Here is a 17,474-nt window from a genome sequence, read left to right as displayed (position 1 = left end):
CCAGAGAAACAAACCTCAGAGTGTGAGATCCGAATATGCTCAAAAGGGAATTATGACAGGGAACAAAAGTAAAGGGGGAATGTGTAACTGGTTGCAACACAGAATGAAGAGCAAACTTCAATGATTCTCAGTTGAAAATTCCTCTAATTAGTTTGAACAATAAGAACATTTTCAAAAACTGGGATAAATTACTGAGTTAACTTCCAGAGGAAAATCTAAATGACCTTCAAGACTTATTACAATCACATGGGAGATGCATGGAAATAAGCTGGGCAGTATTAATCTAATTACACATGAATGAGATATAGGAAATGTTCTGAGTGAGTGATATCTTTATATACTTAACCTTCTAAAGTTGGCACAGCTAAAAAAAAAGTTAAACACATGATTAAAGACAACATAATTGAAGTGAGTTCTATTGACTGGTGCTCACCCATAGTAATGGTGCCAAAACCAGATGGTACCCAACAATTATGTGCATACTATCACAAAATCAATGCAGTTACAAAGTTTAATTCATATTCTATTCCACAATTGGAAGACTATATTGAGGTGGTGAGTCAAGCAACTTATATTTCAAAGTTGGACTTACTCAGAAAATAGTGACCTCAGATGTACCTTTATCCAAAAGAGCTTAAGAAATTTTGGGTTTTGTGATGCCAAATGAACTGTACCAGTTTAAAATCGTGCCATTTAGTATTAAAAATGCACCAACCACATTTCAAAGACTAACCAATAAAGTCATTTCAGGATCACCCAGTTGTGTGGGGTACGTTGACGATCTGGCAATTTTTAGTCACAGATGGAAGCAACGTTTGGAGCATCTATCAGAATTGTTCAATTGACATTGGGAGATTGGCTTGGTGATAAATCTGGCTGAGACTAAGTGGGAGATGTAACAATGAAAAGAAACATTTTCTTTTAAATGAAGGAAGGTTGAGACAGAGCTGCAAAGCAAATAAACAACTTGTGAAGTATTGGGTTTTTGGTTTAAAAAGTTGGAACATTAGAAGCAGCCTGAATGGGTGGGGTCATGCTCCCACAGAACCAGGATTTTTAGTTTTAGCTTTCAGCAGTTGCTGGGGTCTTGAAGTTGGACATGGACAGTCTTAGTCCTCTCTGTTACACAGCTAAAAGCTGGGGTTCTCTTCCTACTGCTGGAATTGCATGTGATACAATCTATTTTACTGAATTTGCCTTTGCCAAGGGTGTGTTTATGGGATATTACTATATTGGATCAGTTAACTAGGAGTAGTTACTTATTTTGTTACACATTGAGTTACAGTTAAGCCACATTTATTGTCTATATTTTTACACTATGGTTAAAATAGCATGTTTTACTTAAAGTCAAATAGTTTGCCCAATTGAATTGCATTTGGAATGCAACACCTTAAACGTAACACCTTTAAAATATAACAAAAAGTTAGGGTCTAGACTACTTCCTTAGTATATTTTGAAGAGTTTTGGTCTGGTCCGTAACACAGGAAACTTGAACATTTCCCATTCACCATTATCCTCCTTCGCCTGGCTGAGCTCGTCACTCTGAACAACTTTTCCTTTAACTTCACTCTTTCACCAAGTCGAAGGATACGCACATGTCCCAGTTATATCAGTTCCTTATGGGGATTGTGGATCATTCCTCATTTTGACCCTCCCACAGTTCTTTCATTGATGTACAATATAATTATTGGAGCTGGTTCTCGCTCTCATCAGATTGAAAGCAAAACAATTTGCATTCTTCCCTCACCTTCCATAACATGTTACCATTTCTGGAAATAGGCTGTCCACAAATATCCATTACAAACCTACCTCCTCCCATAGTTACCTTAACTATGATTCCTCACTTATTGTGAGGACTCTATTCCATTCTCCCAGTTCCTGTGTCTCCATCACCTCTATTTCAATAGCGCCAACTTCCAAAGAGTGCCTCAGACTTGTCCTCTTTATCCTCAACTGAGGTCTCTTTCTCTCTCCTCCACAATGGTAGTTGCCTAGGTAATTGCAGATGGTGTAACAGTTGCCCAATTACCTTCTCCTTCCTCAATTTCAAAGACCACAACACACTTCCAGGGTGAAGCAACAATTACACACTGGTCTCTCAGTCTAATCTGTTGTATTTGCTGATCATGGTGCAATCTACTCTACACTGGTAAGACCAAATGCAGGCAGGGGTAATTGCAGAAAACCTCCACTCCATTCTAAGAATAAGCCTACAGTTATTTGCCTTTTCAAAACACCATCTTGCTACAGTGTTAGCATTTCTGTCCCAGGCCTACAGCAATATTCCAGCAAATCCCAACACAAGCTGGAGGAACAGCACTTTATTTTCTACTTATTGTTGAGCCCTGAAGGCTGGAAAATAGTTTAATTCAATAACATCAGGTCATGAATACTCCCTTCCACCAACCATTTGCATGGGTTTGCTCTTAGCAAAGCGAACTTATGGATGGGTTAGACCGAACGGTCGGTTTTCATGCTGTACATCTCAATGACTCTATGACTATTGAGACCTATCAGAAGCATGTATTTTGTAGCTGCATTTCTCCATCACAATCATTAGCATTCTCTTTGTCTTTTGCTCAGGGCACTCTCAAGTTGTTCAATTGGACTCCTCTCCCTACTTTGCCAACAACATAAAAACCATCCTATTCCAGCCCCCTTCAGTTCTGAAAATGATCTCTCTCCTTCGACCCGGTGTTTCTTTACGATACCAACTACATTTATTTAAACGTACCCGAGAAAGTTTGTATTTGATCATATGTCAGATTCTGATGTAGTTCCTTTGACAGCAGGATGATTATCATATGGGCATGATCAATGTATTGAACCTTGATTTAGTCTCTTATTTGACTTTTGCATTGTGGGATGGTACGCAAACAAGCTGGGTGTATCTCACTGTACACGGTCTATTCAGATGCTTCCATACAACACAATTCTGTCAGTGATTTACTAAGTGGATACTTTATTACATACAAAATACAGAATTAATAACCATTTCTTAGTTTTAGCTTTCATTACAAACACAGCCTTTATTAAAAATATGTTGAATCATGAGATCAAAACAAAAAAATACCAGGAGAAAGAGTCCAAGTAGTTTTAAGGGGCTTAGCTTTCAATAAAACGTGTACGTAATTGGGGAAGAGTTTACAATCTTTTCTAAATGTCTTTAAAAGGACTAAATACTAAGCAATACTGCAGATTTCATCCAAAAGAAGAAATCCCCAAACAGTTTTGAATAGGAATTTAGATTTCTGTAGCATACAGTAGGATCCTGGATAACCATAGATTTACTTAAGGACAGTTGCACTGGAAGTCTATATTTCAGCTAGTCTTTATACTGGAATCTTTGTTACAGTAGAAATAAACAAATATGCCTATTATCAGAAATTAGTTCAGATTTCAAATCATAAACCCACTGTTAAACTATTTGTGGAGGGAGATTCAAATGTGTGGCGAACAAATGAACAATAACTCATGTTGTCACTAAATGGCAGCAATTAATTTGACTCGAGTAATGGCCAAATGTTAAAACTCAAAATACATGCATTGTGTTCCTTACAATCCAACATGACTGAAAATGCACAAATCTGTTTAGAATAACGTTCTCTAATCTCAAAGGTTTTGACCCCCATCTGTGGCTGATAATTTAGGCAGGAAAAGGACAACAGCCTATATGTCAATGTATTAGATAAACTATATTTATTATACACAATGTATCGAATGAATATTTTGAAATGCAAATTTCTACTGGGCATTTGAGTTTTATAATTTGTTTAACTGTGTACAATGCTATTAGAGTAAAAGCATTAACAATGAGTTTGCATGCAATAAATACATATTGGTTATAAAAACAATACCTCAAGATACTATATTAGAGAAAATGCTAACTTCGCAATCAGTGGGCATATTATCATTTGTGGATATTAAGCTCTGAAGCTACAGCGTCTGAATAAAGATCTTGTACAAGTAGAACTTGCAAATTCTGTTTGGAGATGTATACATTTCTTTAAATAACAAATGATTAGCAAGTTAACACTTCTTTTATTTCATTGCTCATGGATTGGAATCCACTCACAAGATGGGACTTAATATTTGATCCTCATTTATGAAAGCCTGCGATACCCTCCCTAATCTTATGTAACTGTACAACAGTAAACAATTTATCTATTTCCTTGTATCCATAGACCACTGAAAAAGATGTAACCCCAACATTTCATAATGAAAGAAAGTTGCTTGCTGTAGTATCAATAGAGCTACACTTGCAAAACAATACAAAACCATATTTCACTAGGCTCTAGGATTTAAGAAAAGAAAGGAGAAAAAAACTTAAAACATTAACAAGCCATTTGACAGTACCATCCTGCTGCCACTAGAAGCCACTAGCATATGTTCCAGCCCCATTCTAGAGCACTGCAATGGTAGTCACAGTTCTTAATGCGGAACCTGTAGTGGCATTTCCTACACTTGAGCTATTAGGGTTTGTTTTATAAAATTTAAAACTTGTTATCTGGAAGTAAAAAACACTTCTGGGCTAGAATTTTTTTTGAGAAAGATGAAAAACTCCTTTGTCAGGAGGTTGATTGCTAAGTTTCAGTGCAATTGTTATTTTCGATTACATTGATGCTTGCTCTCCAATTAGCAAACAGGTACAGGGATAAGAGGTCAACATCTTGCGAGCACTCAAATGGTGAACCTTGTTCTATCACTTAGATTTAAGAATCTTTGTAATCTAATGTTCTTCTGATAGTCAGGGTACAAAAACAAATAACACCAACTTGACAAACTCACAAATGCTGAATTTGAGTATTCCTTAACAGCAGTATCTTCTGTTTCCCATAAACGTCAAGACAGAATTTTCTCATGTCAAGAGCATATCATTTAGTTTCTGGAAATAGCTTTTAGCTTTAAAGTAGGGGAAAAGTCATGATGAGAGAGTTTAGTTCAGTTTAAAGTACTTCATTTGCATTGATGGCCTTGCAGTAGTTACTTTCAATGAACCTGCTCCATACATTTTGGCACCCTTAGGCAGGTCAGATTTGAACCTGATCTTCTGGTATAGAGCTAGGGACACTATCACTGTGCCATAAGAGTCCATGGCTTTGAAGTAGTCTGATTACTGAAGTGTAGAATGCAGAAGTTTATTTCAGTGGCAGAAAATCCATAACAGAATCATGTGAGGCTGGAGACATTTTTCAGTAGGTTAATACATAAAAATAAAACTTTAAAAAGTTTCATGTCAAGCTCAAAGAGCAGGAGACGCTCAGATTATCAACCACATCTGCACATCAGAAACATGATGATTTTCTTAATTAGTCTGGTGCCATGAATTGCAGAAGGGCTGGGTCACAAAGAGTTCCAATCATGCTTATTGGCAACAAAAAAAAAGAGGCACCTACTTACATCAAAACCAAAAGTTTGATCTGAAGACAAGTTTTTAAATCAATTGTTCTGTTTCAGAATGAAATAGTACTCAGAATAGCAAATGCCTGTTTCCAGCAATTTACACTGCAGCAGATGGCTTGTATTATATTAGTGAATAAAAAAGTACAAACAGACCCAGACATCAATTTTATTCGGTTTTCAACATTGTAGACTCCGAAGCATTTGTTTTAGATTTTAAATATTGTCCAGATTCAAGAGCAAAAAGGCAAATTGAATAGTTCTTGGGGGATAATGGTTTAACTTTTGATTCTTGGGTGGAAGAAAATTAAAATCTGAATGATTTAGTCTAATCCAAAAATTAGATCATATTTGAATCGTATTGTATGCAGTGTATTGTTTTTTAAACAACACAATGTCACTATCTAAATGTAGGCACATATTATTAGATCCAGTTTGATGAGATGGTAAATATGCTGCTCCTGACATATGTAGGTTTGGCACTGTGCTGTTTATGAGCTTCTATGAATGAACAAACATTCCTTCAATTTTTTTTAAACATCGTAGTTTTCAAAATTATTTTTGTTTGAATTTTTTTTTAAAGGAACCAAATCCACATAATTCACTAACTGTACAAAAAAGTATCAGATGTTTCTTTTGAATTTTTTTTTACAAAACTGCTATGTTTTTACACATTTAATGCAACATTGAAGAAAATACACTGTCCCAGTGGATACCATATGGTACAGCTCTTGGGTTTATAAAAAAAGCAATAATGTACCTCTGAAAAGGATCATATTCCGTCTTGGCGACACTTTTCAGGATAACTTAATTCATTTTGTGACATATCGTTTTAAAGAGTTTATATGTGAAAAATGTTACGTTTTTGAGAACTAAGTGGGATCATAGATTAAAAACAGACTGACTTTGGGAAAGGCTGAATTCGAGACAGGGTTTTTAAAAAAAAAAATCACCAATTTAAAAACTAAACTAGCTAGTTTGTGGAGACTGAAGTGCTTAAATCAGCTGCTCTATGAACATGAACAAACAAGATGAATGAACATAGGATAATAATGCAAAAACTGCTCATTACTGACAAAAGAAAACTTGCAGCTGTACCTTGTTGTTGACAAATGTAGATTTTGATTTTTGTAAATACTGTGGCAAACAGGTTGAGAATTTGCAATTAATAAGGGTTCGAAAGTGTGGAATTAACTATGATTTGGGGTTTCCTTAATCTGACAGTCACTGTACAGATGGGGCTTTGTTTGCAAGGGACTGATGCTATCATCCAGAAGTCATTTCTGCAGTGATGTATTCAGGAGGATTCAGAACAAGGTAAACCTCTTATTTACGTTTCCGTAAAACAATATACATCACACCGCTGATCAGAGTGAACGCAAAAGCAATCCAAGCTAGAATGTAAGAGTATCCGTAATTTCCTGGATTTGAGGTCAAATCAGCATGGAAGGTTCCTTGCTGGTTTGTATAAATGGAGGCTGCAATCATTACACAGAGACCTGCGAAAGCAAAAATTTTAAGAATTAATACAAGTCATTCTGAGATACAGAACTCCACGCTTTCAAAAGAACCTAAGTAACTTGTATCATATATACTTTTTATTCATTCATAAGATGTGGGTGTGGCCCCTAATTACCTACTGCTGTTGGTGTGGAGTCATATGTAGCCAGCAGTTTCCTTCCCGAAAGGGCATGAGCAAACCAGATTTTTCTTTACAATCAATAGTAGCTTCATGGTCATTAGACTCTTAATTCCAGATTTTGATTGAATGCAAACTCCACCATCTGCCATACTGGAATTCAAACTCAGCTGCCCAAACATTACATGGGTTTCTGGATTAATAGTCTAGCAATAACACCATGAGACCATTCCTTCCCCTTCGCATAATTCACAAGGATTTCAGTTGTTTACATACTCCAAATGTGAAGTTTAACACTTTGTTTCTGAACTTTATATCAGCAAGTGATCTCAGGGTGCACTTTTAGTGCTGTTATTTTGGCACTGCAGGATGAGATCCCTAACCCAAACAGACAAATACCAGGGTACACTACAATCATAACATTATCCAAAAAGCAATTTACAACCAAAGTAGGTGAAGGAGCAAAGCAGTGGATGCAGGTACAGTTACAACATTTAAAAGACATTTAGACAGGTACATGAGTAGGGACAGTTTAGAGGGAAATGGGCCAAGTGCAGGCAAGTGGGACTAGTTTAGTTTGGGAAGACGGTCAACGTGGACGAGTTGGTCCAAAGGCTATGTTTCCCTGTTGTGGGACTCTGACTCTATCAGTCCAAGAGATTTAATGTAGGCATTTAAAAAGTACACAGAAAGCGTGCAAGAGAGACAGCGATTTAAAGGAGGGGGTTCCGGATAATGGCACTATGACGACTGAAAATGTCACAGAGAGTGACAGCACAACAAACGGAAGGCCCAGTTCAGAAGACAAAGGCTGTGGCCAGAGACACAGAATGCATGTTATAATTATAAAATGAAGGAATGTGAAAAGGATGATGTGGATTTTAAAAGTTAATCTTTTAATAGTCAGGAGCCAGTATAGGTCAATGATGACTGCAGTGGTTGAGTTTCAAACCAATCAAAAAAGAAGCATGCTGCAGAAATCCAGAGGAAAGAAAAAAGGTGGTGTGTTAATGTTCGTATTAGCACAAGAGACAAAGAATATTAACACCTAAAAGAAAGCAGACTTCATATTGGATTGCATATGACATCGGGCTCAAATGCGAGTTAAGGTTTGCACATCTCGGGTACAAAAGAACAAGGTTATCATTCAAGCTAAAACTAATATCTTAAAATCTTACTGATGGTCAACTAGAGGAAATAATGCACCACGAGACTGGATGATGGGAAATCATTCAGCCAGCCAGCCGTTTGAGGGGGTTATCAGGAAAACCATTGGAAGAATCAGTAAGGGCAACCTTTTCAGCATGCATCTGAAAGCTGACCCAATTTATGTCACTGATGGGCTATATACCCTTGGAGCACTGGAAGTGAATTTGTCAGATAACAAAATCCAGGAGTAACATGACTGCAGTCAGACAGGCAGGAGTGGAATCAGAGCTGAAAATGTGTTGCTGGAAAAGCGCAGCAGGTCAGGCAGCATCCAAGGAACAGGAAATTCGACGTTTCGGGCATAAGCCCTTCATCAGGAATGAGGAGAGAGTGTGCCCAGCAGGCGAAGATAAAATGTAGGGAGGAGGGACTTGGGGGAGGGGCGATGGAGATGTGATAGGTGGAAGGAGGTCAAGGTGAGGGTGATAGGCCGGAATGGAATCATACAAGGTTGCACATAAACATTAGAGAACAGAGCAAGATTGCATTTTCCACCATGCCACAGAGAAGTTGAGGAGAACAAGACACAAGGTCAGACATATTTATGGTAATTTTGCACCTTGAGTCATGGTGAAAGCCGAACTAGAAGGATTTCAAGAGTTTTTTTTCCCAATAAAAGTACTTTGTTTGTTTTATATTCCACAAACTTACTAGAAAGCAGTTGCAGGGTTCCAGCAATGTAAAACCTCTGTCCCTTCTCTAGTCGGAACAGTTGAACAACAAACACAATGAAGGAAATGCAGCAAAAGATCACTGACAGACACATGGTCGCCTGTATTGCCTGGATGCACTCTGCAGAATAAAACAAAAGATGAAGATTAACTTTTGCCTAATTAGGAGGGCTGCAAAAACAAATTTAATGTTTTTGTTTAACATATTGTGCTCTAAAACATTATTTATCCAATGTTTGGCAATTTTAAAAATGTTTCAGAGTGGTTGCTAATTTTTTGATTAAACAATGAGAACAAAAATCCACATAACACCAAAACCTCTGCACAGTTAACTAAACAAATGCAACAGCTATTGCAAATAAAAGTGAATTTTTTTATTACATTTTCCATTCATCCCCAGCCTGAGCTGAGAATCCAATCTGTGCATCGTCCTGGGGTTGAAACATTGAGTTGAGCCATTTAGTTCAAGCCACAGGATAATCATTTTGAAAATTGTTGTTTTTACTTCAAATGGTTATCTAACCCCTTTGGGGAGAAAGATAGATCAGACCTTTCCCTACTGAAATCAAAAACCCATTGAACTTTCCTTTGGAATCAAAGTTCCCAAATTAATAGTAATATTATTAATGATACAGCAAACTTTGTTTTAACTGGTACCTGATCAAATAGCTCTCTTGACAAACTGACAAAAATTGTATACCTCAAATACTGCGATCTGCTATGATTTTCAAGTGTTTATATTTTATATAAAGTATAACAGTGTGTATATCCTCTGCATTATATTTTGATTACTTAGTGTGTGATATGAACATTGATTTTAGGAGATGTGTTGATGTTTTTGCATAGATTTTCTTTTGAGTGATGTTTATGTCATTTAGTGGGGGTTTACGTACCTCCTTGAAAATCTGGAACATTTGATCAACTAGCACACTCCTGCTCCCACAGGTGCCAGTTAATAAAAGGTTTGCTGTATAAAACTTTAATTACATGTGGGTGTAGCAGACTTTGGGAATTGTATTTGAGCCTGAGACAAACTCCTGACCGCACTCCAGTCATCAAGAAGACCACCTCCAACTCCGCCCCTGCCTCAGCTCAAGTGCCGCTGAATCCCTCATTTACTTCAAATTTAACTAGTTCGATGCTTTCTTGCTACTTAGTGAAGTGATTGCAGCCCACTGCCAACTTCTGCTTTTACAAATGGAAAAACTGTAAGGACATGGGGTGGGGGGTGGTGACACAAGCAGGAAGAGATCAGAAGACAGAAGACATTATCCTTAGTTACAGAAGGGCAATTTAGTTCTTGGCAGGCTCCAGGCCACCAGAACTGGAAAGAAGTCTTAAGGTGTTTTGGCAGAAAAGACACAGGGAAATAAATCCTTAGCAATTCTTCAGTAAAGAAAAGTCAGCAAGTTGGCTGGTCCAAATGCCTCTTGGAGAAGGCAGAATTACTATGAAAAAGGAGGTTGGAATGATGCTTCACTGGGATGGAGTGTTTGGAGGTTATATTACTCAGAAAAAAGGGACTGAATTTTTCATTTTGCTGTTTGTGATCATTGGACATTTTGGGTTTGACCTGGTTCCAAAGTAGAGATGCATTCGTTGTCACAGCAGCAGAGCCTGATCATATATCTCTGGCTCCTTAAACATATAGGGTCAGATAATTTTATTAAACATCTGCGGAACACAAAGTTTCATTTTTGTCCTAGGCTTCTATCAATTTGAACAAAGTACCAGAATGCAATGAATCCCAATAAAAACATACCCAAACATTTACACATAGGTGGGTGGTGGTGGTGAAGGGAAACAAACCTTTTGAATTAAATGTGAATCTAAGGCAACCAATTCATGCAAATATTTACCTCCATATTTCTCAACAAATTCACTCAAACAAACAGAATTGTTCGAAAAGCAAGTCGTCCATATATCGGTGCTGATCAAATCATTTTGCCACCAGGCCTAAAAACAAAATATATTTTGAAAAATTAAATTATACTGCCTGCTTTTTGAAGCTGAAACACCAAAAATGCGAGTTATTCATTACAAAATAAAATAACCTTTCAGAAATACCTCCACAAGTTTTTTTTTAAAAACACCAATCTAGAATCATTGAATGATTCTGATACGAGCCAAAGGCCATTTGACCCAGTATGTCCCTGCTCCATCAAACCTCTGTAAATTTTTATTATTTCCTTCAAGTAGTTATTCAATTCTCTGGATAGTACAACTGAGTGTATTTTCAGCAACCTTTCAGACAATACATTCTCGATCACAACACATTAAGGAATATTTCCTCTTCTTACCATTGGTTCATTTACCAAGGACTTTAAAACCACATCCTTTGATTACTAAAACCCCATCCCCTCTTTTTTTTTTTTAAAAAAACGAACTGGAAGGAGATTGTCCTCACTTATTTGTTCAAAATCATAATCATCCATAAAATTTCTTATGCCAAAGAGAACTACCTGAAGGATTCTGGGAAAACTCCTTTACATCCTTTCCAAAGGCCTCGCTCTCCTTCCTAACATGTTCCATTCCGGGCACCATTCAAATAATTCAGCTAAAGCTGAAATGTTTTGTGATGTTTTACCATGCAATATACTTGTTTTGCCGCTCTGCATCACCATTTCTAAAGCCAAAATGCTTTTGTGAAATAAACACAAGCAGTTTTCTAGACTTGTCCTACAACCTTCAAGGTTGTGCACATGTACCCAGGGCTCATTTTCTGCACTATTTACAAATTATCATTTAATTCACATGACCTTCCATTCGTACTTACTAACAAAATATTTCACTTTACATTTAATCAGTACATTTTATTTGCTGTATGTCTGTCTCCGTTTTAAGAATAACGTCTATGGTCTCACTATTTATTATGACAGTTTTGATATTCTAGATCATCTACAATCTTTTACGTTTGGTCCTTTGTACTCAAGCCCATGGCATACATATCTCAAAAAGAGCAAAAGTTTGTAATATTGCTCCTTGGGGAGCACCATTTACACCTCAATCCAGTCTAAAGAACTCATCATTATTTACTGCAGAGTCCCATGTTGAATTATATCACAACCTGCAGATTAAAGGCAGCTTTGTATATTTTGTTCTGTAATACAAATTATTCCTATTTATAGGAAATTAGCATTAAATTTCTAATCAAGATTCCAAGAATTGAACAGCATGAAATTTGGCCAAACATCACTGACTTACCTCAATCCCTGCAGGTCACTCATGATTGTCCGCTCTATCTTATCTCTATATCCTGCCATTTCAAATATTTATTCATCCCCTTTTAAACAGGGTCACTTCGAATATTGTCTAATATTTCCTTTGTTTTTAAAAGATAGGAAAGCAAAGTTTCTTTTCTTCACCGGGGGCCCATGTTTCATTAAAAAATGTCCCTTAAAGTGTTTTATCAATACTTGCTGTATCCATAATTAACATCAAGAACAGGTTTGATAAATAGAATGAATTCAGTCAAACATCCAATTGTGTAGACTTGAACAAATATTTTTCTCTTCATTCACAGGATGTGGGTGTCATAGGTCAAACACTGATCATCAATCCCTAATTTCCCTTAAGAAAGCGACAGTGAGCTGCCTTCTTGAACTACAGTAATCTTTGGGGTGTAGGTCCATCAATAATGCTGTTCGGGAGGGACCCAAGTCAGGATGGCTTGGAGGGAAACTTGCAGGCTCTGGTGTTCCTATGCACCTGCTGCCCTTATCCTTCTGGATAATGGGGCTCACTCTGGAAGGAGCCTTGATTAGTTGCTACTGTGCATTTTGTAGATGGTACACACTGCTGGTACAATGTGTCAGTGCTGGAGGAAATGAATGATGGTTAGTGAACGTGGTGCCAATCAAACAGGCTGCTGTGATCTGGATAGTATCAAGCTTCTTAAGCGTTTTTGGAGCTCTATTCATCCATGCAATTGGGGGAGTATTCCACCATAATCCTGATTGTGCCCCTGATATGATGGACAGACTTTGGGGAGTCAGGAGGAGAGTTCTTTGCACAGAATTCCAAGTCGGTGACCTGCTCTTGTAACCACAATTATATAACTGACATTAGACCATTAAATATCTTAACACCTCTAAAAGGCACAGCTTACTCGTTCATTACCACCATTCTAAGGGCCACTTCAACCATAGCCACTTGCTTCCTTGATCTACTCATGCTACCTTAGAATTGGCTAAGGCCCATGTTCATCTCTAAGGAAGACCATAACCTTCAGTGACTGCTCCCACTATGAGAGAGTACAACATGGTAGAATTAACAGTGAATAAAAACACATGGAGATTAGTGACCATGAAATGGCTAATGATCAAACAGCTCATATCACAGCACACTGAAAAACACTTATTATACATGAACAAGGCTTATCATTTGAATGGCCTTAAAAGGAGCCTTCCACATCCATCAAAGTTTTACTAATATCATTTATTGTATCCATTGCTCTCAATGCGGTCTCCTCTACATTGGGGAGACTGGGCGCCTCCTAGCAGAGTGCTTTAGGGAACATCTCCAGGACACCCGCACCAATCAACCACACCACCCTGTGGCCCAACATTTCAACTCCCTCTCCCACTCTGCCGAGGACATGGAGGTCCTGGGCCTCCTTCACCGCCGCTCCCTCACCACCAGACGCCTGGAGGAAGAACGTCTCATCTTCCGCCTCGGAACACTTCAACCCCAGGGCATCAATGTGGGCTTCAACAGTTTCCTCATTTCCCCTTCCCCCACCTCACCCTAGTTCCAAACTTCCAGCTCAGCACTGTCCCCATGACTTGTCCGGACTTGTCCTACCTGCCTATCTTCCTTTCCACCTATCCACTCCACCCTCTCCGCCCTGACCTATCACCTTCATCCCCTTCCCCACTCACCTACTGTACTCTATGCTACTTTCTCCCCACCCCCACCCCCACCCTCCTCTAGTTTATCTCTCCACGCTTCAGACTCACTGCCTTTATTCCTGATGAAAGGCCTTTGCCCAAAACATCGATTTCGCTGCTCCTTGGATGCTGCCTGAACTGCTGTGCTCTTCCAGCACCACTGATCCAGAATCTGGTTTCCAGCATCTGCAGTCATTGTTTTTACCTCGTTGATTTTAACCCGACTGCGAATCCTCTTGCAAGGATGCCTGCCTTGAAGAAGTTTTCCTCATGTCTCTACAAGAATCTCAGCGAGTCCCTCTCCCACTGCAACTCCCAGGTCATTTCCTCTGCCCTGAAGCTCTTCAACCATGTCCTGAAACAAACTCGCTACCACAGCCACATTTGCTTCCTCAGTGCCTGCCTCCATAACCAACTCATCCCACACGGTCTCCAGACCACCTTTAAACCAGCAGAGTTTGGACCCGAACAGGATAAACAGTACAGACTACAGCTTCAAAAACACCAGCAACAGTCCTCCTTCAAGATCCTCTGCTCCACGCTCGCAGCAATGCGCCGGCACCTAACCTCTCCACAGTCAGCCCTGCCTCAGCTGAGGGCCACACTCTCTCAGAATTGCAAAGGACCCACTCTGTACTACATCCTCAGGAGAATTCATACTCTCAACAAACAGTATTTCAATTCCATCTCAAACATCAAAAATTGTAAGTACAATAAACTTATCTACCCATCTCCATAACCAGTGCTCCTCAAACATTCCAGAAGATTCCCCCAGCCTCTGGAACTGCTTGGACGCCATTAGCCATGCGGCTGGTACAGCTGCCACCCCCACGCTGATTGACTATGTCACTTCCGCCCCCATCATGGCCACTCCCACAACCACTTCCACCCCTCACAATTCCTCATGCATCACACGTGACATCACTTCCACCCATCACATCATCGCTGATGTCACACGCTCAGTGACTTCCGTCACCCCTACTGCTGTGTCTGCCACCACTTCTGCCCCCACCAGCACCACTCACCTGCATTCTGCTGACACGCCCCCCAAAGATCCAACTGTCACCATTCCCGGCCCCCAGAACCCTGAGGGGAACACCATCCCTGCTCATGACTCCACCCCCATTCCCCCTACCATCACACCCACTCCAGTTACTGGCTCCACCCCCACTCCCAGCTCCACACCCACACCAGATCCCAGCTCCCAGCCCTGCCGAGTTTTCACAATCCCTCCAGATCTCCCCCTCACTGAGGACGAACGATCAGTCCTCAGCAAAGGACTCACCTTCATCCCCCTCCGTCCACCCATCAATGAATTTAATACATGCTGTGACTTCGAACACTTCTTCCGCTGGCTCCGTCTCTGAGCTTACTTTCCCAATCAGGACTCCCACCCACCTTCCGAGGACCCCTTCGCCCACCTCCAACACACTGCATCCACCTGGACACCCCGCGCTGTCCTATCACCTGCCCTCGACCTCTTCATTTCCAACTGCCGCTGGGACATTAACCACCTCAACCTGTCTATCCCCATCCCCCACTCTAACCTCTCACCCTCACAACATGCAGTCCTCCAATTCGTCTGCTCCAATCCCAACCTCACCATCAAGCCAGCAGATAAAGGGGGCGCAGTGGTAATCTGGCGCACTGACCTCTACACCGCTGAAGCCAAATGCCAAGTCGAGGACACCTCTTCCTACCGCCCCCTCGACCATGACCCCACCCCCCCATCACCAAATCATCATCTCCCAGACCATACAGAACCTCATCACCTCAGGAGATCTCCCACCCACAGCTTCCAACCTCATAGTCTGGGAATCCCGCACTGCCTGGTTCTACCTCCTTCCCAAGATCCACAAGCCTGACCACCCTGGCCAACCCATTGTTTCAGCATGCTCCTGTCCCACTGAACTCATCTCTACCTACCTCGGCATTGTCCTATCCCCCTTAGTCCAGGAACTCCCCACATACATTCGAGACACCACCCACGCCCTCCACCTCCTCCAAGACGTCCGTTTCCCCGGCCCCCAATGCCTCATCTTCACCATGGATATCCAATCCCTCTACACCTCCATCTGCCATGACCAGGGCCTCCAAGCCCTCCATTTTTTCCTCTCCCAACGTCCCCAACAGTACCCTTCCACCGACACTCTCATTCATTTGGCCAAACTGGTCCTCACCCTTAACAATTTCTCCTTTGAATCCTCCCACTTCCTCCAGACCAAAGGGGTAGCCATGGGCACCCGTATGGGCCCCAGCTATGCCTGTTTCTTTGTTTGCTACATAGAACAATTGATCTTCCGTAATTACACCGGCACCACTCCCCACCTCTTCCTCCGCTACATTGATGACTGCATTGGCGCCACCTCGTGCTCCCGCGAGGAGGTTGAGCAATTCATCAACTTCACCAACACATTCCACCCTGACCTTAAATTTACCTGGACCATCTCTGACTCCGCCCCACCCCCCCTTCCTGGACCCCTCCATCTCCATTAATGACGACCGACTTGACACTGACATTTTTTACAAACCCGACTCTCACAGCTACCTGGATTACACCTCTTCCCACCCTACCTCTTGCAAAAATGCCATCCCATATATTCCCAATTCCTCCACCTCTGCCGTATCTGCTCCCAGGCGGACCAGTTCCACCACAGAACACACCAGATGGCCTCCTTCTTTAGAGACCGCAATTTCCCTTCCCACATGGTTAAAGATGCCCTCCAACGCATGTCGTCCACATCCCGCACCTCCGCCCTCAGACCCCACCCCTTCCAACCGTAACAAGAACAGAACGCCCCTGGGGCTCACCTTTCACCCCACAAACCTTCGCATAAACCAAATCATCCACCGACATTTCCGCCACCTCCAAAAAAACTGCACCACCAGGGATATATTTCCCTCCACACCCCTTTCTGCCTTCCACAAAGACCGTTCCCTCCGTGACTACCTGGTCAGGTCCATGCCCTTCTACAACCCACCCTCCCATCCTGGCACCTTCCCCTGCCACCGCAGGAACTGCAAAACCTGCGCCCACACCTTCTCCCTCACCTCCATCCAAGGCCCTAAAGGGGCCTTCCACATCCATCAAAGTTTTACCTGCACATCCACTAATATCATTTATTGTATCTGTTGCTCCCGATGCGGTCTCCTCTACATTGGGGAGAGTGGACACCTCCTAGCAGAGCGCTTTTAGGGAACATCTCCGGGAGACCTGCACCAATCAACCACACTGCCCTATGGCCCAACATTTCAACTCCCCCTCCCACTGTGCCGAGGACATGGAGGTCCTGGGCCTCCTTCACCACCACTCCCTCACCACCAGACACCTGGAGGAAGAACATCTCATCTTCTGTCTCGGAACACTTCAACCCCAGGGCATCAATGTGGACTTCAACAGTTTCCTTATTTCCCCTTCCCCCACCTCACCCTAGTTCCAAACTTGCAGCTCAGCACTGTCCCCATGACTTGTCCTACCTGCCTAGCTCCTTTTCCACCTATCCACTCCACCCTCTCCTTCCTGACCTATCACCTTCATCCCCTCCCCCACTCACCCATTGTACTCTATGCTACTTTCTCCCCACCCCCACCCTCCTCTAGCTTATCTCTCCACGCTTCAGGCTCACTGCCTTTATTTCTAATGGAGGGCTTTTGCCCGAAACATTG

The 17,474-nt window shown here is 41.2% G+C and overlaps 1 protein-coding gene across 1 annotated transcript in view; it reads right to left on the bottom strand.

The window, feature by feature from the left end:
* Positions 1-2,942: 2,942 nt before the first annotated feature.
* Positions 2,943-17,474, bottom strand: part of emp2 (epithelial membrane protein 2) — a 48,251-nt gene continuing 33,719 nt past the window's right edge. Inside the window, exons 3-5 of the mRNA XM_060840499.1 lie at positions 10,779-10,875; positions 8,900-9,040; positions 2,943-6,899 (exon numbers count right to left, since the gene is read on the bottom strand). Coding sequence (XP_060696482.1) covers positions 6,727-6,899; positions 8,900-9,040; positions 10,779-10,875 — 411 coding nt within the window. The 3' untranslated portion in view covers positions 2,943-6,726. The remainder of the gene's footprint in view (positions 6,900-8,899; positions 9,041-10,778; positions 10,876-17,474) is intronic.

This window comes from Hemiscyllium ocellatum, chromosome 20 (genome assembly GCF_020745735.1).
Source record: "Hemiscyllium ocellatum isolate sHemOce1 chromosome 20, sHemOce1.pat.X.cur, whole genome shotgun sequence".
Lineage (NCBI taxonomy): Eukaryota > Metazoa > Chordata > Chondrichthyes > Orectolobiformes > Hemiscylliidae > Hemiscyllium > Hemiscyllium ocellatum.
The sequence above is the reverse complement of the archived record's forward strand: the minus strand, read 5'-3'. Positions and strand labels throughout refer to the sequence as shown.